At 38.8% G+C, this 24,643-nt stretch overlaps 2 protein-coding genes across 2 annotated transcripts; both read left to right on the top strand.

Moving 5' to 3' along the window:
- The first annotated feature begins 12 nt into the window (after positions 1-12).
- Positions 13-13,003, top strand: ncaph (non-SMC condensin I complex subunit H). Its single transcript, XM_023958733.1, has 18 exons — positions 13-161; positions 942-1,164; positions 1,263-1,353; positions 1,483-1,575; positions 1,799-1,916; positions 2,490-2,632; positions 2,824-3,013; positions 3,172-3,254; positions 4,739-4,932; positions 5,622-5,767; positions 5,890-5,996; positions 8,018-8,137; positions 8,410-8,517; positions 10,127-10,273; positions 10,975-11,079; positions 11,218-11,294; positions 11,547-11,622; positions 12,684-13,003. Exons 2-18 carry the CDS (start codon positions 947-949, stop codon positions 12,741-12,743), a joined length of 2,076 nt encoding a protein of 691 aa, XP_023814501.1. The 5' UTR covers positions 13-161; positions 942-946; the 3' UTR covers positions 12,744-13,003.
- A 1,178-nt stretch (positions 13,004-14,181) lies between these two features.
- Positions 14,182-23,085, top strand: LOC105354787 (vesicle-associated membrane protein 8-like). The gene is made up of 3 exons (XM_023958732.1): positions 14,182-14,374; positions 17,663-17,824; positions 21,243-23,085. The coding sequence occupies exons 1-3, from the start codon at positions 14,360-14,362 to the stop codon at positions 21,426-21,428; spliced, it is 363 nt and encodes a 120-aa protein (XP_023814500.1). The 5' UTR covers positions 14,182-14,359; the 3' UTR covers positions 21,429-23,085.
- Positions 23,086-24,643: the final 1,558 nt, after the last annotated feature.

The following is a 24,643-nucleotide window of genomic DNA, read 5'->3' as shown; positions in this document are numbered from 1 at the left end:
TGCGTGATGACGTTGAGCTTGGAAACGTAAACCGTTCGGCGCAAAAATTCAAACAGAGCAGGAAAGAAGGCTGCGTCTGGCTTTGTTTCCATTAACGAAAAATCTACCATTAAAGCTCCGCACCGGGACAGCGATATTTTTACACGAGTTGGTGGAATCACGTAAGTCTTCTCCTATCAATGTTTGTGTTTTGTCTGTCTGACATTAATGAAGAAGACGCACACACCGAGGCTAAAAGTTTAGCTATTTTGACTGTACAGTTAGCCCATGCTACGTTAGCGTGTACATCGCTTTGCCAAAACACTTCATTCTACTTCTACAAAAGGGGATTTTCAGTGTAACTACAATGTTTTAGTCAAAACTACACGGAAACATCCTTTTGTGCACTCAGTCATTCAACTAAAGAACGATGAAATATTTAATTTATTTGTCAAAAAAACAATTTGACCACGCGAGTATCCCTCTGTTTACATCGTTCTTTCTTGGAGAGGACGTTACTAAACATTTGTAAATACTGTATTCAGTAATATTTTCCTATAATTTTCAAACAGCATAGCTTAAAAAATATTTAGGGAAATGGATCTCTATCTGATTAGGTAAATCTAAATAAAGTTTTTAAAGGTTGACATCCTTTTATTTTGACTTTTCAAAATAAAGTTTGCTGCTTTCCCCCCAAAATAAATGTCAACTATTGTGCAATATGTTTCTTACCATGCAAATCATCACGTCATTTGTAATCTTACATTTATTTTTTCCAATTCCTCGTGTAGTTTTTAACATTCACCAATAAAAAGTAAATCAGTCCAAAAAAAGTATGAAAACAGATCACTAGAGTATTTCTTTTTTCTCTCTTTTAACATTTGCTTTAAAATTCACTTCTCAGTTTTTAACTCATTCCAAACATGTTTTTGTTTGATTAAAAACGTTTTCTGCATCTGTAGCTAAGATGAGTGCAGCCTCCACACCTGCATCCCGAGTGCGTCCAGGATGGCCGTCATCTTCTCTGCAAGGCAAGGGTCTGTCTCCTGCGGCCTGCAGCACCCCGCTGCTGTCAGCCTTTCCAGGCAACGACGATGAGCAGGAGCGGCGCCAGCGCAGGAGGTCAAGGGTCATTGACCTTCAATCCGCCACAGATTCTTCCTTCACTGAGACTGCATCTCACAGGTAAGCTGTTAACTCGTACCTGTGTACATTATCATCCGCCTGAGTGCTGTTAAGGTTTGTTAAATTCGGGATGCTCATATTTTTGTTTTCTAAATCAGTGCTTTCGGGACTCCTGCTGCTGTACCGAAGCTTTCAAATGCTCAAATTTCAGAGCACTATTCAACCTGCATAAAACTTTCTACTGAGAATGTAAGTTTTTGGGTAGTGTTCATATGCAAACACTTAAACTTTATCAGGCATTTTAGGAAGTCAATATCTGATTAATGGAAGCGGTAAAATAAATATCCTTTTTTCTATTTTGTTTGTTTTTTCCCCCAGAAAATCACCACCAAAAATGCTTTTGGTCTGCATTTGATTGATTACATGGCGGATATTTTAAAGCAGAAGGATTCTGAGCTCACTAACTTTAAGGTTTGTGTAATCCAATTACTTTTTTGCCTTTAAAAAGAAATCACCACAGTCTGTCCCTGTACTTAATGTATTAAACATAGACTTGTATCATACAAGAATCATGACATCACTTGTTATTTTTTTACCCATTTAAAGTTAAAGAACAGCCTTTGGTATGATTTTAATGTGGACTCCAGAATATGCCTTCTTGTGCTCCATTATTGACATTTTGTTTTTTGCAAAGGTGGCTGCTGGCACTTTAGATGCCAGTACAAAGATCTATGCTGTGAGGGTGGATGCTGTTCATGCCGATGCATACAGAGTGCTGGGGGGTCTCGGGGGTGAGACCAAACCAGGAGAGGGTGAGATCTGCAGCACACTGTGCTGCATCTAGGCCTGCACAATATACCGCAAATTTATCGTTATCGCAATATCAAGCGGTGCAATATCCATATCGCAAAAATCGCAATAAATGGTTACCTTAAATGTGCTAAAACAATCCTATGGCAGCTTGAAGCATTTAACGGATCAAATAAATCCATTTATGCATTTGACCAATTGGATGGACCCTTTCCGATGTTGACCAATCACATGAGCCCTTTTGTGTGAGATTTTTGCCTCCTACGTCAACGAGGGTCATTTGGAGTATAATTTTTTTAAACCGTTGCAATGAAATAGTAATGATGTTTTTGATTGTTTTGCTCTTTGTTCATATACCGCAAATTATATCGTTATCGCAATATTGATCACTAATGTCGCCTGTTTTGCTCATATCGTGCAGCCCTAGCTGCATCATTTTCCAAATAAATCTTTTTTCACTAAGGTTTTTTTCTTCTTCTAATAAAATTATGGCTAAATGTTTCACTTCTCATTGCTTTTGTCCAAAAATGCAAAGAGTGAGCATTATCTGGTTTTGTCACACCATGAAACTGCAGCTCGTGCTGCAGAAGCAGGGAATGAGGATGACGATGGGGAGGAGGTGACTGCAAAGCAACCAAAGAAGAAAAGGCCTCCGAAGAAGACGGTGGAGCAGAACCTGAACAACATCAACAGTTCTGAATCTGAGAGGAAGTGTGAGGTATGGTGAGACGCCTTCCCTTCCATACCGTTTTCAAATATGTTAGACTTGTTGTTGGCATCAAATATCATCTGGTTGTTACAGAAACAAGTTTTTGTTATGGTTGTCTTTTGAGTTCATCTTTTTCCTGTATAACTCTGTTCTGTTGTTGTACTTCTTAAATAAGATCACCGTTGTTGTTGCACATCCAGGTGGACCCCATGTTTCAGCGGATGGCCTCATCCTTTGATGAGACCAGCACAGCAGGTGTCTTCTTGTCAGTTTTATTCAGCGAGAACAGTCGCTGTGAGCTGCTCTTTCCCTCTCACCTGATTCTGCTGCAGTCCACACCATCATACTCTCCTCCAGCTCCACAGAGCACACCAGCATCCCCGTTCATGGGTAAATCTCATTTTTCAGACGGAAGGATGTGGTGCTTTTATGCCAAATACTAAAATTTGTTTATTTTTCCCTTTATGTTTGCTTTATTTCTACCTGGATGCCAGTTATTGACTCTCTCTTTTTAAAACGTTCATTTTTCTTTTTCATGTTTCTGGCAGCTGGACTGCAACGGTCTCAAGAGAAAAGCTCCATCTGTCCGTCATTACAAGACTTTTCCTTTACCAGTTGGAACCCTGAGCAGGTCAAAATTGTTTATAACCCAAAAATGTATTAATCTAAAACTATTAATCATAATTTTAATTGGGTTATATTATTTAATTGGGTTTAATTATTCCAGTTTTTGTTGTTTTTTATATATTGCCTTAGTATTATTACAGTTAACTGAATTTTTCAGAACAAATGCAGTTTAGCCAGTCTTTTATTTATATTGCTCTCAATAATACAGACAGAACCTTAAGACAATTGTGCAAACACAACTTTCCTCTGATATTCTTGATAGAAATGAAGCTCATGTATGGAGCCTGAACAGGGGTGTCAAACATACGGCCCGCAGGCCTTATCCGGCCCGCCTGGTGGTTTAGTCCGGCCCACACATGAAGAGTAAAAAATCATAAGGATGATTAAAAAAAAGGAAGCAAGTTTTTAGTCCATTCCTGTGGCGAGTTATGATTTTTTTTAAAGAAATAACCGAAATGTGCAATTCCACCACTAGGGGGAGCAAAGGAAAGGAAAAACAGTTGAAACAGCATATCTCTGCACGTGCCAAAAGCGAAACATAACAGCTCTGCGTCTGGGTAGGATGCACCTTGGTTCCCTATGAGCCTTACCGCTGTTATCTTGCTATAAGGATGATCATTAGCGACACCCTAACGACCAAAATGTTGTCAAAGGTGAAGTGGAGTGAAGAGCCTTCCAGGAAAAATGGACAGAGTTTTTTCTTTCTTTCACGAAGCTGAATGCAAACCCCAAATGCTTTATATGTCATCAACATCGCAGTGCTCAAAGAATATGACATTCAGCACCACTAAGGGACTCACCATAAAGAAAAGTTTCTGGATTGCTTCAGTGTCAGATGTAAAATATTCAGTCTATTAATTTAAATAGACCAACTTTTCTTTAATTGAAATTAATTTTATTTGAGATCCAAGTGATTAGGCTACTATGTTGATTGAGGCATTTTTTCCAACTGAGTAAAAAACTAAAACAAAGCTGTTATTTTGCTTTTATGTTACTGGTCCGGCCCACTTGAGATCAGATGGGCTGAATGTGGCCCCCAAACCAAAATGAGTTTGGCACCCCTGTTCTAGACTTTTCACATTTTAGGACAGTATAAAATATACCATGGAAAAAGCTCTGTTAACCTATATTGGTGTTTAAACTCAACATTGCTCTGTTTTGTTAAATTTTTAAATGAATGCTGATGGTAGTTTTTTTTTGTGACTGAGATGATGCTGCTCTGCATGTCACCTTAGAGCTATACAGTAATTTATTAGATGATTGTTTCTGATTTGTAGTCTCCAACCCTCTGAACGTGTTTCCTAGTTTATTTTAGTTTCCTTTGCATTAGCCATCTTCATTTTCTCTTCAAGTTCTTCATTTTTCTCTTAAGTAATTACCAGTCAGCTGTGTTTCTTCTGTTACAAAGCGCTCTCCAATTTACTTAAAATCGGCAATAGAGACAATAACACCCCCCTCCCCCCCCTTTAATTACTTCTCCTCTTTCAGACCATGAATCAGCTGCTGGAAAAGATGAAAGAAGGCGAACACGTGTTTGATGTGAACGCTGATCCTGATCCCGAGCCAGAGGAAGATGAGGGCCTTGAGTTTGATGCCGATTATGAAGAGGGTCAAGTTGACAGTCAAGAAGGGTTAAAGGAATACAAGGAGGGTTGTGAGGCAACTGGCTCTGGAAAAGGAAGGTAAGCTCGTGGACAGGACAGCAGATCAAAGGTGGTTGGATCTCTGCTCACAAGGTTGGGTTGAATGTTGTGTTCTGGCTGGTACAGTGGACTAGTGGTAGAGTGTTTGGCCTGAAACTGGGATGCTGTAAGCTCAGGTCCAAAGTTGGGTCAAAGATTCTGTTTTCTCCCCCAGGGGATAAGCCAAATGAGAACACTTTTCACACGCCCAGGTGTGTGACACCAGATGAAATTTTAAGTTCTGTAGCAATAAAAATTCAATGATTTTTATCTTTTTAAAGCATACAGTCTCTTTTTTTTTTTGGTTAAAACGATTTGATATTGTCCAACAATAAATGGTAAAGACATCATTGGAAATATGACATTCACTTATCTCTTCAAACAAAAATTACAGTATATTTGGGTGAAACACATGAATTTAGCCCCTTTATACTAAAGTAAATCATTTGTTTCAATTACAGATGTCTGTTCTGTACATCATACACATAATGACACCTAAGGAAGTCTCTCCCTATAGGGATTGTCTAGAAATGCTTGTCAGTGTGGACAGTAATAGGGAAAATTTGGGGTCTAAGGTGCTTCCATGTCTTATTATCAAAAGCAGCAGGTGACTGAAGACGTTTTTATGAAAGTTGGCATAAACAAGCTGCTGGGTTTTCTTTTAAATGGTCTTTGTGTTTCTCCTATAGAGATGTGATTCCCATTGGAGAAGGGGACATTTCCACTATGTGCCTGCAGCTGTCTTCTCAGCCCAGAGAATACTCGTACTTCAGCCCGAGGACCATGGCCACGTGGGCGGGCCCTGGGTACTGGCAGTTCAAACCAAAGCACAAATGTGAGGGATGCAAACGCTTTCACAAACTACACTTTACGTTGTGGTTTGAGTGTGGATGTTGACATCTGGGTATCTGTGGAAAGTGAGCCCAGTCTGAATTCTGGTTTGTTTTTCTGCTTTAGTGGATCATTTGCCTGACAAGGAGACACGAAAAAGGAAACCTAAAAAGACCTTTGAAATAGACTTCAGTGATGACGTCAACTTTGACACCTTATTTCGCACCTCAAGGGTAAAAAGCTCCTTTCATTGCATTTTTATGTTTACATTTTTATCCCGTTCAAATATCATGACTACTTGAAAACTGCATCCACAGTGTGACATTTGGAATTAATCCTCACTTTTACTGTCATCATAAAAACAGAAATGTGTTAGTTTTTGTTAGAGAACTTGATTAATCAAATGATCTTGATTCTCATTTAATTGCAGATTTCTTGAGCTCAATGTCTTTTTTTCTCCATTTTATTTTTGGTATTTTAGTTTAGTTTTTTTCTTATTTAAGACCAGTAATTTACTTTACCTTTATCTGACGAAAGCAGGATTATAACAAATTTTTATGTCATCTATTCCAATCTTAACAGGAATCCTATGTATTTAGGTTCAACCTAATACAGACTCTTTCTTTTGGGATAGTTCTCAGTTCGATTTTTAAAATTTCTTTTTAAACATGGATTGTTTTTGAAAAATAACTTGAACCCTGGTTTCTCCAGCTCCATTAATTTTAATTAGAAAAAGTATGGGCATTAGATATGATGCTACAGAGACACTCCTTAAAGGCTTTGGTGTTCGCAGGGGGGGGCTTCTTCTTTTTCTACTGTTTGCTGGCACATGTCCTCCACCTACAGTTAGTGTGAAATATAGAAGCAGTACAAATCTTGCTCCAGGTTGTTTCTTTCCCAGCCATATTCCGATATATGAAAGACTTGCTGTATAGAATTCCGTCCAGGTACAAACCGCAATTATGAACTTCTCCTCCATGACCGGTTTTCAGACGATTGGTACTTCTGTGATATAAAAAGGACGCCATCCATACGCCACTACTCAATCCGAGTCCCTGATTGGTCAAAGTTCAGTTTTAACTTTCAACACGCGTTCAGTGGCTGCGTGTTTTGTACGTAAAGCCCGAAAACAGCCGTAGAAACTTGAGCAGCGATGCATGATTGTGAGAGTTTTGAATGCGGAAGCCCGGAACACGCGTTTCCGTGGACTTTTCATTGGAACTGGTCGCTAGAATGCCCGTTGCCATGGTCAGCGTGAATGTAGCTTCAGAATCAAAGTCTGCTTAAAAGCCAAAAAGGCATAACCACAATTCCATAGAGAATGTGATGTTTAAAAGGTTCAAGTGTTACAAATGTAAAAGGTTTTACAAATGCTAAACAAATTGCGGAATTTTTCATTATGGCAGATTTATATATAAATAATTTTTTTTGCTTGGTTTGTAGTCCAGTGCTTTAAAAGCAGCAGAGTCAGGTCAGGTGTGGTTTTTCTCAGTCTGTATCAGTAATGCGATTCATAAATGCATTCGAGCTGCCGTGGTTCTTTGATGCTGTAACCATTGCACTGCATGCTGGACTTCTGAGGTTCTCTTTGATCCAGCTGCCATCACATTGACCATGCCTCTGGTGTTTGGGATGGGTTTTTTTTGCCTTTAGTTAAGAATGTTTTTGTTTTTTGTTAGCCTGATAATAAATGAAGAGTTTTGGCTTTTGAACCAAAAAATAGCGTGTACACTGAAATGGAAGAAAGCTGAATCAGAAACGCATTCAAACGGTCCAAGATGAGACTTTCTCCTTTAATCTGGTGCATCTATGGTTTGTAAACAAGTTTTAAGAGTTGTTTTCTGTTCTGATTTGTCATAAAGGTTTAGGAGAAGAGTTGAAGCATGTGTGCGACACTAATAATATACCAAACTGCAATTATTTTTGGTAAAAGGTTTTATCCCAGATTTTTAATTTCATGTAATAAAATGTAATTAGGAATCAAAGCTAGTTTTATTTTCCACTTGGTAAAATGTCACTTTATACTTTGAGAAATTATGATAATTTATTTGAAATATTGATTTATTTTTAACTAAAACTTTTTGCATTTTATATACTGGTATGTTGCTCTAATTGTTTAGGATAAATTACTGTGCAAAATTAGTATTTATTGTTTTATTATTACCATTTGTGTGCCAAATTATTTAGAAACTGCACAATTTGACTTTGATGGTTAGTTTCATTCCTTGTTTGTGTCTGTTTTTTTCCCCCACAGGCAGCCACCACAAATGTCAAGTCTGCACTCAGTACCACCAACAAAAAAACTACTTTACCAACAGATTTCCAGTTTCCACCAGAGACGCTCTCCCAGCTCAGCCTCAAACCATCCAGTTCGGTGAGACTTGATCAATATGTTATTTGATGAAATGCTTAAACAAAGGTGTTAAGAAAAAGTGACATTCCAGGTAGCACTATTAAAAAGAAACTGGTGAACAATTTCCTACATCTTTTTTTGTTATACCATCTGATGAATATTTTGATGAATGCATTCTTGTAAATCATTCATCATCATTCTTGTAAATGCACAGCTAGTTTTAGTTTGACACGATCGTTTACTCTAAATATCAGTAACGAATAACATATTGCATCTGTGATTATCTTCTATAGTTGTGTCAAGAAGGGCAGAAGAGGCTGTCAGGAGAAGTTGGAGATGGCATCGGTGATTATGACTACAACAACGCCAACGACACGGCCAACTTCTGCCCGGGCCTTCAGGTCTGACACTCGTCCTGCTAAATCATTTAACAGAGTTTTGGTGAGGACAATAAAGGTTAAAGAGAGACCACATTTTAGACTGACATGTGGCGCTTTTGCAGAGTTTTACAGACCCAAGAGACAAAACTAGATGTTGTTGGTTTTTTTTTGCAAGCTAATACAGACTTATTTGTAATCATCTTTCATATTCAGCTGAATTTAAAGGTGGGGGCTCGAATGGAAAATGGTTCAATTCCCAGTCTCTGCTTTTCCTGAAATCTTACACCATGTCAGTTAGTACACCGTGTGTGCTGTATTTGTAGAGTAAACCATGCGATTTGTCACACACCATGTTGTATTTTAGTTTCAGTTCATTCAGTAAAGAGAGAGCAGAGGAGATAGTCAAGATTTAGTGGTTTCAGTTTCCAAAATTGTCTTGAAAGAATATCACAAAACGTTTGGCACCTAAAGGTTTTACAAACTTCGCTAGAAAAAGGATCACATAACTGCATTCTTGCTATCATGCCATTTCCCTTCAACAATCTGCTTACAGTAATTTTACCTGTAGTGTCTGATTTCTGTCATATATGTTCATTCTTATTCTATAGGTTGCTGTACAACTTTTACATTTAAAGTTGCTTTTAAGCTTAATCTTTACCTCTTTTTCTTCAAATTATTGATACTCTGCAGTACATATCATGCAATTAGTTGAATTCAGTCAGATAGCTGGAACTAAATGCTGCAAATTTTTCTGTCAAAGTGCCTTTATAAACACTTTTTGATACAAATCTTTTGGTGGTTTTACTCAATTCTCTACATATTTCCAGTCAACCAAAGATCATAGATTATTTTTTATTATGTAACATGGTCCGGGTGAATAATGGATTCTGATTGGCTGCTGGGTGTGCATTAAAATGTGATAATCCACAGTGATAATGCACACCTAAAAAAACAAGAAGTTCTGGTGTCTCATAGATGAAATCCCTTTGTATCACTTTGTTGACTTTTTTAAAAATAAACTTTAGCTTCATTATCTGGACAAAAACGAGTGGTAAGAGGTGAACTTTCTCTCTGAACTGATGCTTTATTTAATCCATAGTGATGATCAGAATATATAGCACTTTCTTCTGCCACACCGCATAAAAAAAGCGATCTAAACCGAACAAATGAAAAGAAAAACATACTAAAAGCGGATTGAATATGACCATGGTTTATGCCATGCGTTAATTTCTGATAATGCTTACTTTGTCGGCCATGATCCTTTACTTATGTAACATAGGTCTATACAAAAGTCAAAGTTTGTTCGTTAATGTGTGTAAATGGGCAGTCCAGGCCATCAGCTTCATGACTGACATCAGCTAGCACTAATCTGCTGTGTCATGCTAAAACACCAACATGCTGCAGTTTAAAGCAACTTCATCACCTCAAACTGCTGGGGTTACGAAACTGCTGCCACATCACCAAGAGTGGGAGAGCTGACCAGACATGACTTTGTTCCGTTCAGTTACTGCGTGCCAACCTTACTCACTAAAGCCATTTATGGGGAACATTTTTGATAAAACAGTAAAGCAAACAAAGCTTTTATCTTTGCGTTTCCTTCTGTCATCTCCTGGTCTGTCCTCTGCTTCAGGGGGGTGACAGTGATGACGACGATGTTGAGGGGTTTACTGGTTCCGATGACATCCAGCCGTCAGGTGGTAGTGAAGCTCCACCCTCACAAGACCTGGAGGGTGTGTCCACCTACGGGGAGGATGAACTGGTACCTGAGCCTCACAGAGTGAGTCATGCAGGGTTTTTTTTTCTTTTTCAAGAACACATAATGGATTTAGTTTGTTTTGTTTGTTTGACACGTATTCATTTACCTGGCAGTAAACCTGAAGCCTGTGAATCTCGATCATGAAAGGGCCTGCATCATGTAAAATCAACCTTTTGAGCTTTTAAGTGTATTATCATGTTAATTCCTCACTATAAACAACCCCAAAGCGGTATTCGGATCCATTCACGCATTTCTGAGCACCAGCCCCTCCCAACCCGTGAAAATAAGCGGGTTCATTGTGGCGTAGATAAGTGAGGAACAGCCCCTTCCAGGAAAAGTCTACCCTGCCAGCGCCACCCCCAGGCTAACACGCACACCCACTTTCTCCACAAACCGAGCGGTGATCATCAAAAGCGCTTTCCTTTTATAAGCACATGTATCTTTGCAATAGTTCAAATGTTGTTTGTTTTTATTGGCGAGATGCAGCCGAGGCCGACTCTAGGTTGATGTCATGAAGTGAGCGGCACCCAAGCGAAAAAGAACTGATGAAAATAACAAATATTTAATACAAAATTTGTTCTGTAGTGTGCCAAAATGTAATTTATTATTACATATATGGATATAGTTCACTCAGAAATGCTTAAAAAGCATGATTGAGGCCTTTTCCAAAAAGGCTGAACTTTGTATGGAATTGATTTTTACTCTACTGCTTGTGTTTGCAGGTCAACAAAATTGAAATCAATTATGCCAAGACAGCAAAGAAAATGGATATGAAGAAGCTTAAGAACAGCATGTGGACTCTTTTAACAGATAGTCCAGAAGAAAAGGTACAGGTGCTTTTACTTTGTTTCTTTCTTTTTTGTCTGTATTGTATCATGTTGATGAATGTTTAGGTGTCTGGCGTTGGTGCTTGAGGACGGTCTAGAGAGGGCAGCTGTGTTCATCTGGTTTTTGTCTTTCTGCAGGTGAAGGAGACTGTTGAGACTCAGGATGTGTGTGGGGAGAAAGCCTTCAGTCAGACCACAAAGATGCTGCTTCAAAGGTACCAACACAACTCTGGCACTTATAGCAACAATCATCAAAAGCTTTAGAAAGCCTCACATTCTACTAACATTGCTGGTTTGGAATCCATGCGTGGGTTTTACCAAAAAGTTTTGGCTCCTCCAACACTTTTTTTTTTCGTATTCTTGTGAGACATTATCTTCCTTTATAGACTGATGCTGACAGAACCTTGAAGAGTTTGATTTGAAATGTGCTCCTCCTCCTTCTCCCCCCTCCTTCTTGTACCCCTTAGGTTGCCGAACGTTATGGCTCAGAACCTGTCGGTGCCGCTGGCCTTTGTGGCTCTGCTTCATCTGGCAAATGAAAAGGTGCAACTATTTATTAGAAAATAAAAGAAAACATTGCAACCCTCTTGGCATTACAATAACTCCTAATCATAAATAGACAAACTTGCATTTTTATGTACAGTACAATCAATTCAATATAATGATTGTCAGATAGAGTTTGATGAATAGCTTGAAATGAAGTGGGAAGAAGCAAATTTACATAATCCCACCAAAAATAAACAAATATTAAGCATATGATGGAGCTAAAAGAAGTGTTTCACACTTTTCTGTGTTGTTTTTTTACTTAAAAGGGGAACATAATTTCTAGTTGCTTAGCATGTGATCTAGTTTTTTCCGTCTTTTGACAGTGTGTGAAAGTTTGAAATGGCTAATTGACACGCACATCTGTAACGTATATCTATTACATATACTGATGTCATCATGTAATCAGTTCCTAGATTAATGGGAAAAAAAGTGTTTATCATTTACCAATGAACAGCAGGACTGACGACCCGACTCTATTTTTGGTTGTCAAAAAAACCAAAATAATATTGGTTCATGAGTTAATTCATTTAAAATCAAATGGAAGTAAATGAGTTGTACTGTATTTGAGGTTCTGAAAATATCTTATCAGTTTGGTTTCTTTTTATTTAACCTTTATTTTACCAGGAAGTCCCTTGAGATAAAACATTTTTAGAGAGAGACGTGACCCAGAGGCATTGATACACACACAAACATAAAACCATGAAAATAAAAGAACATTTGAAACAGCTCAAGATAAACATGTGCACTCTTCGGTCACTCACTCAGTGTTATCAGTTTGTGGGATCACTTTGCTTATAAAGATAGTGACAGACGTGTCATTACTCCTACTCGACTTTAAAATGTTTCAACTTAAGAGCCTTTTAAATGAATCCTGTTTGTCTTTAAAATGACTTTAATTTAACATTATATTTGACATTAATTTATTATCAAGAGCAACTTTCAGCTTTAGGAATTCTACTTTTATAAAAGGTTATAACAACATAACCCAAGTTATTTTCTGTAGACAAACGTCTGAAGCTTTAACACCTTTTAACAGTTTTGAATTGTCTGTTTTACAGAATTTGGAGCTGGTCAAAGTTGATGACATGTCAGACATTATCATCAGACAAGGCCGCTAAGGAGAAAACCAGGAGATTTTTTTAAATTCTGTCCTCTTCTTTCTTTGAATTTATGCTTTTTCTATTTAAAATGTCAGGTTTTATTCACTTTGTGCTTAAGTTTTAAATCTGCCCTTTTTTCCCTCATAATGACAAGACGACCTTTTTTTTAACTCTGTACTATTTCATGATTATCTGTTGTGTAGATAAAAGAACTTTTCAACCACTGCTCAAAAGATATATATTGTCAAAAGAAATAAAATGTTTTTTTTTCCCATAAATGTGGTTGAGTTTGTGACTTAAATTTGGGCAGAACGTGTGAAATCCTGGCACATTAAACCTGTTTATAGTGTGAGTTTGCAACTTTGCTGTCGCCTTCCCGTAGAGGTTAAGCCGGTTTGTCTGGGTCTGTGCTTCCATCTGGGTGAGACGACATGACGTCCTTTCATTAAGGAGATACAGAACAAGAAAGAGCAGAGGACTAATCACATTCCAGTCCTTGGCGTAGAAGTTTTTAATCTTGCACACAGGAACTTTGATATAAACAGTGTTTTTACTTTAGGTTTCCTAATTTAATCCTAATATAATGGTAGAAATGTGCTTTTGTCCGATTATCACTAAATTGTGTAATGTGTCTCAAAATGTTTATAGTAATGCAATTAATATATAACACATAAGTAATTAGTTTTGTTTGTTTTGTTAAATATACTGTTTAAAAGTGGTTTTCCCATCATACCTCTCTTCAGACTTTCTGTTTAAAAACACAAAAGATTACTTCAAAGGATTCAAGGAGTATTTATTGCCAGTGAGCAGGGCATTTTCACAGAATTGGAATTTGCTGCGGTGCTAATGTGCGACATAAAACACTTGAATAACAAAAATAAATACCAGAGCAAAAAAAAAAAAAAAGATCTGAAAGGGGTGAGTTAAGAGTTAACATTCATGACTCCTATCTCAGATCCAACATGTGATGGAAACACCCTCAGATGGGAATTGAGTAGGAAGGCTGGAGCCACACAAAACCCAACATTAAGGGAACAATAGAGTCATGCCTTCAAAATAAAAGCATGTCCTGTCTTTATAATGAAATATTATCAGAAGCTGAAAAGTCAAATGGCACAAGCCAGATACGATCTGCAGTAAATACTTAACACATGTGGATGTGTTTTTATTATTATTATTGCTATTGGTCTTGATATTTTAATAATTATTGAAATGAGGTGGAGGGGAAATAGTGAGATACCTCTATTTTTTGATTTTTATCAGATTTTTATCGGTCCTTTTTTTACTCTAATAAACTAGCAAAATATTTGGAATCGTCATTCTAAAAAAAATAGCAATAGAAATGTCACTGTTGCACTTTTTCTTTCTTAATTGTAGGTTCTACGTCGCAAATTCAAAGTCGCAGAGCGGAAGCAGCGGTTGTGTTGCGGCGCACCGACGTCTTGAAGCGGAGGAATTCTATGACCGGAACAAAAAATAGGACCAGGAAGTTGAAGTGTCGAGCGCGTCCCCGTCACGATAGAGCAACAAACTAAAGTTTTAACAAAGTATTTTTAAAAGGTTTTAGCTTATAGGTCCGCTTCGGGAAACGTGTTTTCATTGATTATCGATCAGGGGACATCATTTCCAGCGACATGGACCATGATCCGGTAGGTACTGAGAGACCTGTTTTGAGACCCAAGTAAGAAAGTAAGTTGTTGTTTGGAGTCATGCAACAACAGGTGAAGCTAGCTTCAAAAAATGGATTATTTAACCTGGGTTGATAACAATAAACTCTTACTTTTGGTTTTGTATTTATTTTTGATAACGTTTTTTTTTTGTTGCCCGGAAAAAGCTATTACCTTTTACTGTTTTGAGAGATTAAGTAAAGTTTTCACTAAAGACGAGCAGCTAAGGTTTCTCAAGTTACTTTGGGAACTTTTCAGAGCTGCGAGGTTTCTATGACTTGTAAAAGTTTGTTTTGTTAGCTTCGTGAACGTCAGTTAAGTTAGCTAACGTCAGTCTGTTTTAATTAAGTTAACGCCAATACTCGCTGAAGCATTAGATTATCCCGAGTGGTTTGAACGTGAAACGAGGCTCCGAGCTTTCCCTGTTCTTGTGTGTATATGTATTAATTCGTTGTTGTAATTTTTTTTCTTCAATCAAGTTTAAGTGTCTCAATATTTCAATATTCACGAAGAAACATTTAGTTTCAGCCACGTTCACTAATATGATTTAACAGAGCCCAGTGTGCGCATGCGCGTTCGTCATTGTCTTTATCACATTTGTCATGCCAGAAAAATCCTCATATATGTCAGCATGGGGGTATAAATCTTAAATTACACTCTCGGTTTGTTATCCTTTCCCATTTAAATAAAGTTTAAATATTTAGGATTATATTCTGCCATGATATAAAATCACGAAAAGCCCATTTGCATGTTTTGTTTTAGTTTATTACTACACATTTGCGTATAACGACACTCTTCGTGTATGCAGTAACCGCATAACATGATCTTATCTTTGTGTCAGTTGTCAGGTTTTCCCTTGGAGAACAAAGCTACTTTAAATTCCCGACACGGCGTGGACGTGTGTCCTCAGCTGTTTGCTTTCTCTAAATAATGTTATTTGATAGCTCTCAGCCATTCAGTGAGGCTCGCTGAGGTCTTGGTAGTGGGGAATTGAGAAGAAAAAAGGGAAATGGGTTCACCTGAGAGGCAGGTAAAACTAAACATGATTACCTCACACATGACTAAAATCAAAGGAGTAAGATGGAAACTCTCTTTAAAAGACCGAAGATGTGTTCAAAAGCAAATGTAGAAAGTGAGAATGTGAGTCGGAGCTAACAGGAAGGATTAGAGGGAAAGGAGGGATTTGAATCAGGAAGCAGAGAGCGAATGATGCAGGTAAACCTGCTGTATCCTAGAGACGGCTTTGTTTTCAGGCCGACTGGCTCGTGGGACGTGGAAGTCCCTGCTCTGTGTTGACAGAGGGCACACTTTTTATTCTTTCTGCTGGCAAAATCACACCTAGAATTGTGCGAAGTAATATTCTGTATTCACTGTCCCAACTTGTTCTAGACATGTTAACAAAAGCATTTGTCTAAAGCAAGAAAACTTGGAACATTTGAGTAAAAATGCAGCTGATTTAAACAATTCTTACTGTGATTTTTGCAGTTTCTTGATAGTTTGGAAATGTATATCCAGCTATATTCTGTTTTTGGTGGTGCAAATAGCTAAATAACAGCCATCCTTTGCACTATAGTTGTTTTATATTGAATTATTGTTTTTTACTGGGCTTAGTTTTTGATTTTGTTCTTGTAGCACCTCTACAAAAACATCGGCAAGAAGCAAAAAATGAAAACAAATGTGTACTGCATGGATACTTCTTAAGACAGAAGCACGAAAACAAACAGGTGGCCGAAAGCAAAGCATTTCAAATACGTCTTTTAGCCAATTCATCATTCCTAACTGAGCTTTCACTAAACTAGATGATAAAAAGGATATACGTACAACTGAAAAAGAAAGTAGCATTTCTGGTTTTTATGCGACACTTTAGTTTAGTGAGACTTTCTTGCCTGCTGACCATTTACATGCTTTACATTTTGACTTTTTTTGACTTTCTAATAATAAATAAAGGGCAGCCAATCAGCGTAAAACATCGACTTTTCTGTCTTTGCTTTGAGCGTGCTGTCCAACACCACCAATATGTAAGCATTGATGTATTGTTGATAGATAAAAAAAACAAAATGGCCTTTTGCACGAGGTGCATAGATTGCTGGATTGTTACAAGATATCAAAATCTTTCTTATTTTTGTTGAGAAGATGAAGCTAAGTGTGACTATTGTGTTATAGTTGAAGTATTCTTTTTAACTGTATTTATTTTGACTTTAAAATAAACCAGAAAAAATGCTCATTACTATTAAGGTTGGAGTTGCTCTGTGAAGGTGCTGCAGCCGCTCCACAGCCTGACTGCCTCCATGCCGCTCATGCAGACAGAGCCTCTGCTTCATGTCTGGAAACGTCCTGCATTTCCATGTTCACAATTCTTTTCTTTAGTCTTTGGTGTTGCAATGTCATGTGTAGTTTAGTTTTATTTCAAACCTATTGTAAAAGCTTCTGACTATAACTGTATTCGGTCAAAATGTTCTCTATTTGACAGAACATCAAACATGTTGGAAAAGGAGATGGGCAGAACCTGAAGCTTATTTAAGGCTGCTACTGATTCAACTATGACAACAAAAATACAAAATCCACAGAATATATCAATATTATCAGTATCATTCTCTGTCTGAAGATTTAGCAATCAGCGTGTCATTATCACATCATAAAATATACCCAGGATTTCATTATAATTATCATAGGGTTCAAAAATCAACCCAAAAGTGACCATAATAGACCCTAATATCATTTGAGTTAATGTTAAGATTGAACATAATTTCTTTGGATTTATTTTTAAATCAACAAATGTTTGGACGCTGTTTTGTGACGTGTAATCAGACACGACCATCGACACTCAATTCTTAAACAGTTTTCCCCGAAATTCTGACTAAATTAAGGTTCAGTTACAATTTTTCTGCTACATGTCTGTATTTGTTTCATTGTGTTCCTTGTGATTTTTGCATACATGTGCAATCCTCACGCTGCAAAAAACAGGCGCCCTAGAAATAGGTCAAAAATTCTTAACATAAAGAAAAATCTTTAGATGAACAAAATATCTGTCAACGGGGTAAGAAAAATTATCTTACCAAGAACTTTTATTAAAAAGTATTTTAGTAAAGAAATTCTGGTCACTAAGACATATTTTCTTAAATTAAGATTATGTTGCTTTGAAAAAAACTTTCCAAAAAGATTAATTTTCTTGCAAGACAGAAATAGATCATATCCTATATTTATTGGTAACCATAGCAACCTGATTATTGGCGAAGTGCAGCTAACTGTGGTCTTCTCCTGGTACGGCAGGAGCGAGGAGATCTGGCGGAGCCTCCAAAGGACAAAGTTGCTCAACTAAAGGATCAGGTGGATGGGGTGAAAAACATCATGACGGAAAACGTGGACCGGATCCTGGCCCGAGGAGAGAGGCTGGACGAACTCATGGACAAGACGGAGGACTTGCAAATGGGGGTCAGTGCTGCGGGGGGATTTGGTGGAGGAGCTGCTGTGCTCCGGCAGGCGTTTCTTCGTAAAAACACACTGGTGGAGCTGCAAACAGAGCCATAGTCTCACTCATTACATAACACTGAAAGTGTGGCTTTTTTTCTGTCCCTGAAGTAAAGTTTAAATTGCTTTTTGGCAAGACGTTGTTCCAGCTGCTCTCTATGACAAGAAGCTATTACAGTTTTTCTCCATTGGTTTGGCTCATTTCTTGAAACAGAAATTAGATTCTCAAAACTCTAAGATCATTTGGCAGAACAGTCTTACAGTTTAGCACAACACAATAGCTCACTTGCAAAATCTAATATATCTCCCCAAACTGTTCACTCATGCTTCAAAACTAAATTCCTTTCCCATGTAAAGAGTCAGTGCCACCAAAATGGCAAATATCCTTCTCAATTGCTTTGGCTCATTTCTTGATCAGACCGGACGTTCTCAACACTCTTGGTGCTTTTGTCAAAATAATGTGGATGGTTCAGCACAACCTGCAAAAGCTAATGTCTCTCCCAAAACAATTCCCTCCTGTGTCAAAACTAAATTTCCTTCTCACTTAAACAGTCAGTGCCTCCAAAATACTTTGTCCCTTTGGCATTGTGTAGGCACTGCAATTCAAAATGATTGGATGCTTTGTCACTATAGCAGAGGACCATTGAAATATCCCTCATGTCCACCTTTTAGTCTTAGCTCAGTCATTAATTGACAGTGGTAACTGTACTGTTTTTGTATAGCTAACAGAATACAATTCTGTATAAAACGGAAAAAAGAAAAAGGATTTTAGGGTAAGAGTAGCCTCTTAGGTATCACAGCACACATTGCACTCATACTGCCAAGGAAATTGTAACCATTATCATTCACACACATAAAGTAACTTTCATACATGGAAAAGTTTTATGCTGTAAAAATACAAACACTAACAAAAAACAATGAAAATGATATGCAACCTACAGTGCTGTAAATAATGCTTGAGTTTCACAACTAAAAGTTCTTCACTGGTCGCCTTCCTCACCCTCCCTCTCCTGGCCATCATCCACACGCTGCTGTCTGTCTGGCCACAGATTCTTGTCCACATCAGAGCGTATATTCTCCCTTGTGATGCAACGAGGGAAGAAACGGCGTGCATGTGGCAACCATCCCCTACACTGATCTCCTGTAATATCCTCACACGCAGCATCCATGGCATGGAGCAGGGACCTCTGATCTTGAGCCCGATGCTCATACACCACTCTCCACCTCCAAGTGGAAAAAAACTCCTCAATAGGATTGAGGAAAGGAGAGTAGGTATGAACATCCTTGGATGAGTAGTGAACCAGGCCCTGATGAGCGCGCCATGGTGGAAATTCACATTGTCCCATACAATAACATATAGTGGTAGGTGAGGCCCTAAGAGACCTCTCTCAGTTTCAGGGATCAAATCAAAATGAAGGCAATCCAAGAAGATGAGGGTCTTCTGTGTATTGTATGGGCCAATCCTGGGGATGTGAGTGGCCACACCATTCTCAGATATGGCAGCACACATAGTTATATTGCCCCCTCGCTGGCCTGGGACATCCTCCTTCGTTAGTCAAGTTCTAGTATCACCTGACTGTCAATTGCTGTAATAAATGTATCAAATGTTCCCAGGGATTCATATATCATATTCATGTATTATGTTTTTGACTAATTTTGACAATTGAACAGACTATTGTGCATGTGATGAGTTACACAATGAAATGACGCGGACTGATTTTGGAGTGAACAACCATTAGACTGAGAATCAACAATCAGTTTAGATCAAAAAGATCTATTCACTTGACAATTGTGCTAAATAAAGGCTACCTGTACTTAATCAATTGAAAGATGTACGGAGACATTTAGACTTGTACTAAGACATTTGCAATTTGAGGAAACCAATGAGAAAGTGGTTTGGATGTTTGTCCATGTTGTTTGGAGAATGTAATTTCTGTTTCAAGAACTGAGCCAAACCAATGGAGAAAAACTGTAAGAAAAAGTGTCTCCGCCTCAGACGTCTCACCACACGGGTACACTGGGCTCCTCACCTTGAAAGCTTTGATTTTACTGAAGCAGGTACAGCACAGGTGGAGCTGATGGCTTCGCCCGTTTCTCATTTCACTGTGTGTCCATTTCAATCAGCTATAAATATAGGTGCAAATAATAACATTCAGTCATTAGTCTTTTTGTGAGGCTGGGATGTTTTTCTAGTGATCTATGAACTTGTCTGCTGTAGAAAGACTTCAAGCTAAGCTGATGCATGTTCTGCTACATTTTTTTTTTATTATAAACAAAACTTCATGAGGTAGTTGATATAATAAATTAGCCTTACTGACGAGCCTTAAGGTAGATTTGCATCAAATTGGGAGAGTCTGTGAATATCATGAATCCAGACATGCAGACGTGATTATTGGTGCTTTTGTAGAACCCTTCATAAAGAATAACTTGACCTCTCAACATGTCCGTGTCTTCCAAGCATTTGCTGCATTTGGGGTTTGTAGATAAGCAGTCAAGGCTTCCATGTATTGATGAGGCTAAAAAGGTTTGACGGTAGCTCCTCCCACATGCATCGGGAGCACCAAGTCTAAGCGTGAAGCAGAGGATTTGCCGTTTGTCAAACAGCAGGCAGCAGACGGGAGTTTCGCGTTCGGTGTGAACGCAGCATTAGTCACTACCCTTGACGATATTTCAATCTCCTCAAACCATGCGCACTGCGTAGGGAGCCGGTTAGCGCTGGTCAAGTGATAAGTGGACGCTCCCCGCGTTTAGCCTGACTGTTCGAAATGAGAACATTAGATGCACCTCACTTCTGACTAGATTGCTACGTGAAGGGTTAAAGGGTTAAACCAGGCTGAACTTTGACCAATCAGGGAGTCAGATTTGGTAGAGGCGAATGGAAGACATCTTTGTCATTCAAGGAAGTGTCAACCATTTGAACATTGAGCATGGAGGAGAAATGAATAACTGTGATTTGTGCCCAGATGGAATTCTTTGACTTCAAGTCTTTTATATATTGGAATGAAACTGTGAAAGAATTCTGCTAACTATAGGTGGTGGACATGTGCTGGTAAACAGCACAGGTTCGCTAGTCCAGTGTGAACACCAAGGGCTTAAGATGTATACGTAGCTTGAGACTGGAATTGGGAAAGTAGTTGCTTATTTTCCTCTCTAGCAGTAAATTCTCTCAGGAATCTGATGTTATTTCTTTAGTTTAATCCTAGAATATTGATGGTGCCTGTTCGTCAAAGTGATCTCCATGCATGAGTCGTTCCTTCTTTTAGCTGCTGTCTTCCATCTGTCACATGACCCCACCACCCTAGTTTGAGGTCTTGTACCCGATCCATCAGAAGCATTCCCCTCCTGACTGGCTTTCTTCTCTTCTCCCCCCTCCCTCGCACAGGCTCAGCACTTCAAGCACACGGCACAGAAAGTCGCCCGCTCTTACTGGTGGAAGAACGTCAAGCTGGTGGTGGTGCTGGTGGTCATCGTCCTCGTCATCATCCTCATCATCGTGCTGCTGGCCACCGGCGTCATTCCCACCGGAAACCCCGTGCCTCCCATCGTCACCCCCACCACCAAACCCTGAGCCCACAGCAACACTCGGATAGCTGATACATGGATGAAGCACACACATCCCAGTTGCACACTGTAATGTACAGACTCTTGAAAATTACTCTCCTATGAAGAAATATTTGACACTTTAGTTTCCTCTTAATCCGGTTCTTCTTTGATATCAGCTGCTTGTCACCTTCATCATGTGATAAAGGAGCGTCTCCTAGTTATTTATAGAAGTGAAACGCCTCCTGTTGGCCACGTCAATATTGCATGCAATGTCCAATTATCTAAGACTATTTTATTTTATTTTTTCTGTTACAAACTTCTGTACAAGTTGATCTGTATTAAATTGATAAATATATCTGACGCTGGGCTGAATCGCACATTAGAAGTAAATGTTACCAGTTATATCAGTCATGTTTGTTTTATCCAAAATCCACTACTTTTTTCTCTCTGCTCATCGTTTTTGGAAACGTGGCTACAGAAACAAAGCCCTGGAGTTTGTTACACTCAGATGGTACTTTTCCAACCTTTTGAAGGGGTCAGTGGTGCATTCAGGGCTGAAAGCGCTGAAAGGCAGAATCGTGCAGAAGTGTTTTGTCATTGGATGAGATGTTTACACAAGGTTGTACAATTTGGTATGGTTCTTCATTGCTGTTTTCTTTGATTTTTCTTTCTCTGCCGGTCCCTCTGCCGTTCATGTTACAACACGAAGCCCTTCCTTTGCGGCTTCATGTAGTAAAACCAAAGCCAGCATGAGGATGATGAGAGGCTTTTCCAGCCTATCAGCTGAGAGAAGCCATTTAGATCATGTGCCTTTCGCCCCCTTCTGGTCTAGTCATGCCAGTCACTGCTGGAAAAAGTCAATTTCAACGTATTCTTACTCCCAGGATGCAAGTTTGTGTTTCTCGTCCCGCAGCATTGATTTATGCTTCTACTTAACTGTAAATAGCTGACATTTTCTCCAGGTTCCATAACTAATCAGTGTCTTAATCAAAGTGTTTCTTGAAAAATGTAATGGTTTATTTTTTGCATCAAATCAATTAATATTTTTGTCAGTTTGAGCAGATAATTTACATAGAAATTAATGGTAAAATATTACAGAAGAAATGTTTGTATGTGTTTAGTTTCTTCTGTACGTGCGTCTCTGATAAAGCTGGGCCTCCGGGCCTCCTGGTCGCCGGGCCTCCTGGTCGCCGGGCCTCCTGGTCGCCGGGCCTCCTGGTCGCCGGGCCTCCTGGTCGCCGGGCCTCCTGGTCGCCGGGGCTCCTGGTCGCCGGGCCTCCTGGTCGCCGGGGCTCCTGGTCGCCGGGGCTCCTGGTCGCCGGGGCTCCTGGTCGCCGGGGCTCCTGGTCGCCGGGGCTCCTGGTCGCCGGGGCTCCTGGTCGCCGGGGCTCCTGGTCGCCGGGGCTCCTGGTCGCCGGGGCTCCTGGTCGCCGGGGCTCCTGGTCGCCGGGGCTCCTGGTCGCCGGGGCTCCTGGTCGCCGGGGCTCCTGGTCGCCTGATCTGCAGTCTTTCTCTATTGCATGAGATCTTCCTCTCTTCCCTTCTAGTCTGTTTAAGCTATTTACGACTGCTGCTGTGGTAAGGCGTCATTCTGTCAAGTTTATCTCTTATAGAATTGTCCAGACTTTCTGGTATTTAATGGTTTTATTGGTGGATTCAATAAATAGTATTTATGTCATTCATCCTGTGTCGGTGAGCTTTTCTTCTTTCTGCCTCAAAAGTGCTAAAAAATGCCCTGATTGGTTAATTTAAAAGATTTGAAAGTGAATTTATAAATGTCCAATAAAAGAATAAAGTTCACACCAGTGCTCTTCACTTTTTTCTTTTTGAAACAACTCTATGCAGTTGTAATAAGTTACCTTAAACAACATGTTTAACAAAAGAATAAAAGAACTTTATTTTGACATACATAAAGTTTTGTGATGCTCTAAAACAGGGGTTTACAACCTTTTATGCCAAAATAGCCACTTGGGTTTGTTTCCTAGTGACCAAAACGCAGCAAGAGCGAAAAAGTCACTTTATTATTCAGAAAAGTACATTTTATTTATGATTGTGTGACTATTAAACCATTCACTTAAAAAATGTAGCCTTTATATAATACTTTCTGTTAACATTTTCTATTGATAACAACTTTAGCTTCTACTTTTGACAGCAGCTCATACATGTTCCTTTCAAAATAAAATACGCCTTGTGTCAAATGAGATCCTCGCTGCAGCAGATTTACTTGCAGGTATATACTTTTAGTAACTTTGCCTATAAGCAGCAAGAAGACACTACTGTGCTGCTGAAGATAAGAATATGTATTTTAAAACTATTCCAATTATAACACCTCAGACAATCGATTAAACCTTTAACCATCTTTTTTATCTGACATCTGCATAAAATCTATGGAGTCCTATACTGTTCATAATTAAATAAATAAATATTTAATTCAATAAATAAATATGGCCTCATGAACAAACACAATCAACCAATAAATCTCTCATAAATATATAAAAAGATCATGAAATTGTGAAAAACCTGCACACTGATTTTAAATTAGCCATTGTATTATTCAATATATTTCATTTTGCTTTAAAAACGTGTTCATTATTTTAAAACAGCATTTTAAAAATATTCATTTTAATCATGTGGAATATATTATAATTTTACGTCTTTTTTCAGAACCTCGGATTTCAAAATCAATATTTTCCAAAGTAGCTTTGTTTTTATTTAATGTTGCTGTTTTTCACAATGGCTGATTTATTTCATGAAGAGCTTTTTCAGGAGAATGGGTCTGTCTGTCAATCAAACTAGACAAGGCGGAGACACTTTTGTGATTGGCTATTCCTTTACCCAGACATGAGCAGCAGCACCCTAACTCCCCTGACTATATCGATCGAAGATGCTTCAGCAAACGTGATGGCGCAATGCACACCCCTCAACACTAGGGGGAGTATGCACCTCAACACATCCACAGTGTTACAAGAAATTGGGCAGTTTTGGTTCTAAATTTGCGGATAAAAGTGGCTTTGGGCGAGTGTGCATAATTCAGGTGATTTTGTGGTCGGTTTGGCAATTTTCATCTTCTCATGAACGTATAGTAGTGGTCTAAGTTAGGCTGAGTGGTTGTTGGAGTTCCACTAAGCTTCTATGAACTGGAGTTTCCATGAACGCACCATGCCGCGTGTGGGAGGGGCAACAAGCTAATGTTTTTAGCCTTACAGCCACATGGAGCGGTTGCTTGTGCTCATCTCAGTA

This window comes from Oryzias latipes, chromosome 9 (assembly GCF_002234675.1).
Source record: "Oryzias latipes chromosome 9, ASM223467v1".
NCBI classification, from domain to species: Eukaryota; Metazoa; Chordata; class Actinopteri; order Beloniformes; family Adrianichthyidae; genus Oryzias; species Oryzias latipes.
Note: the sequence above shows the minus strand (reverse complement) of the source record. Positions and strands in the feature narration are given on the sequence as shown.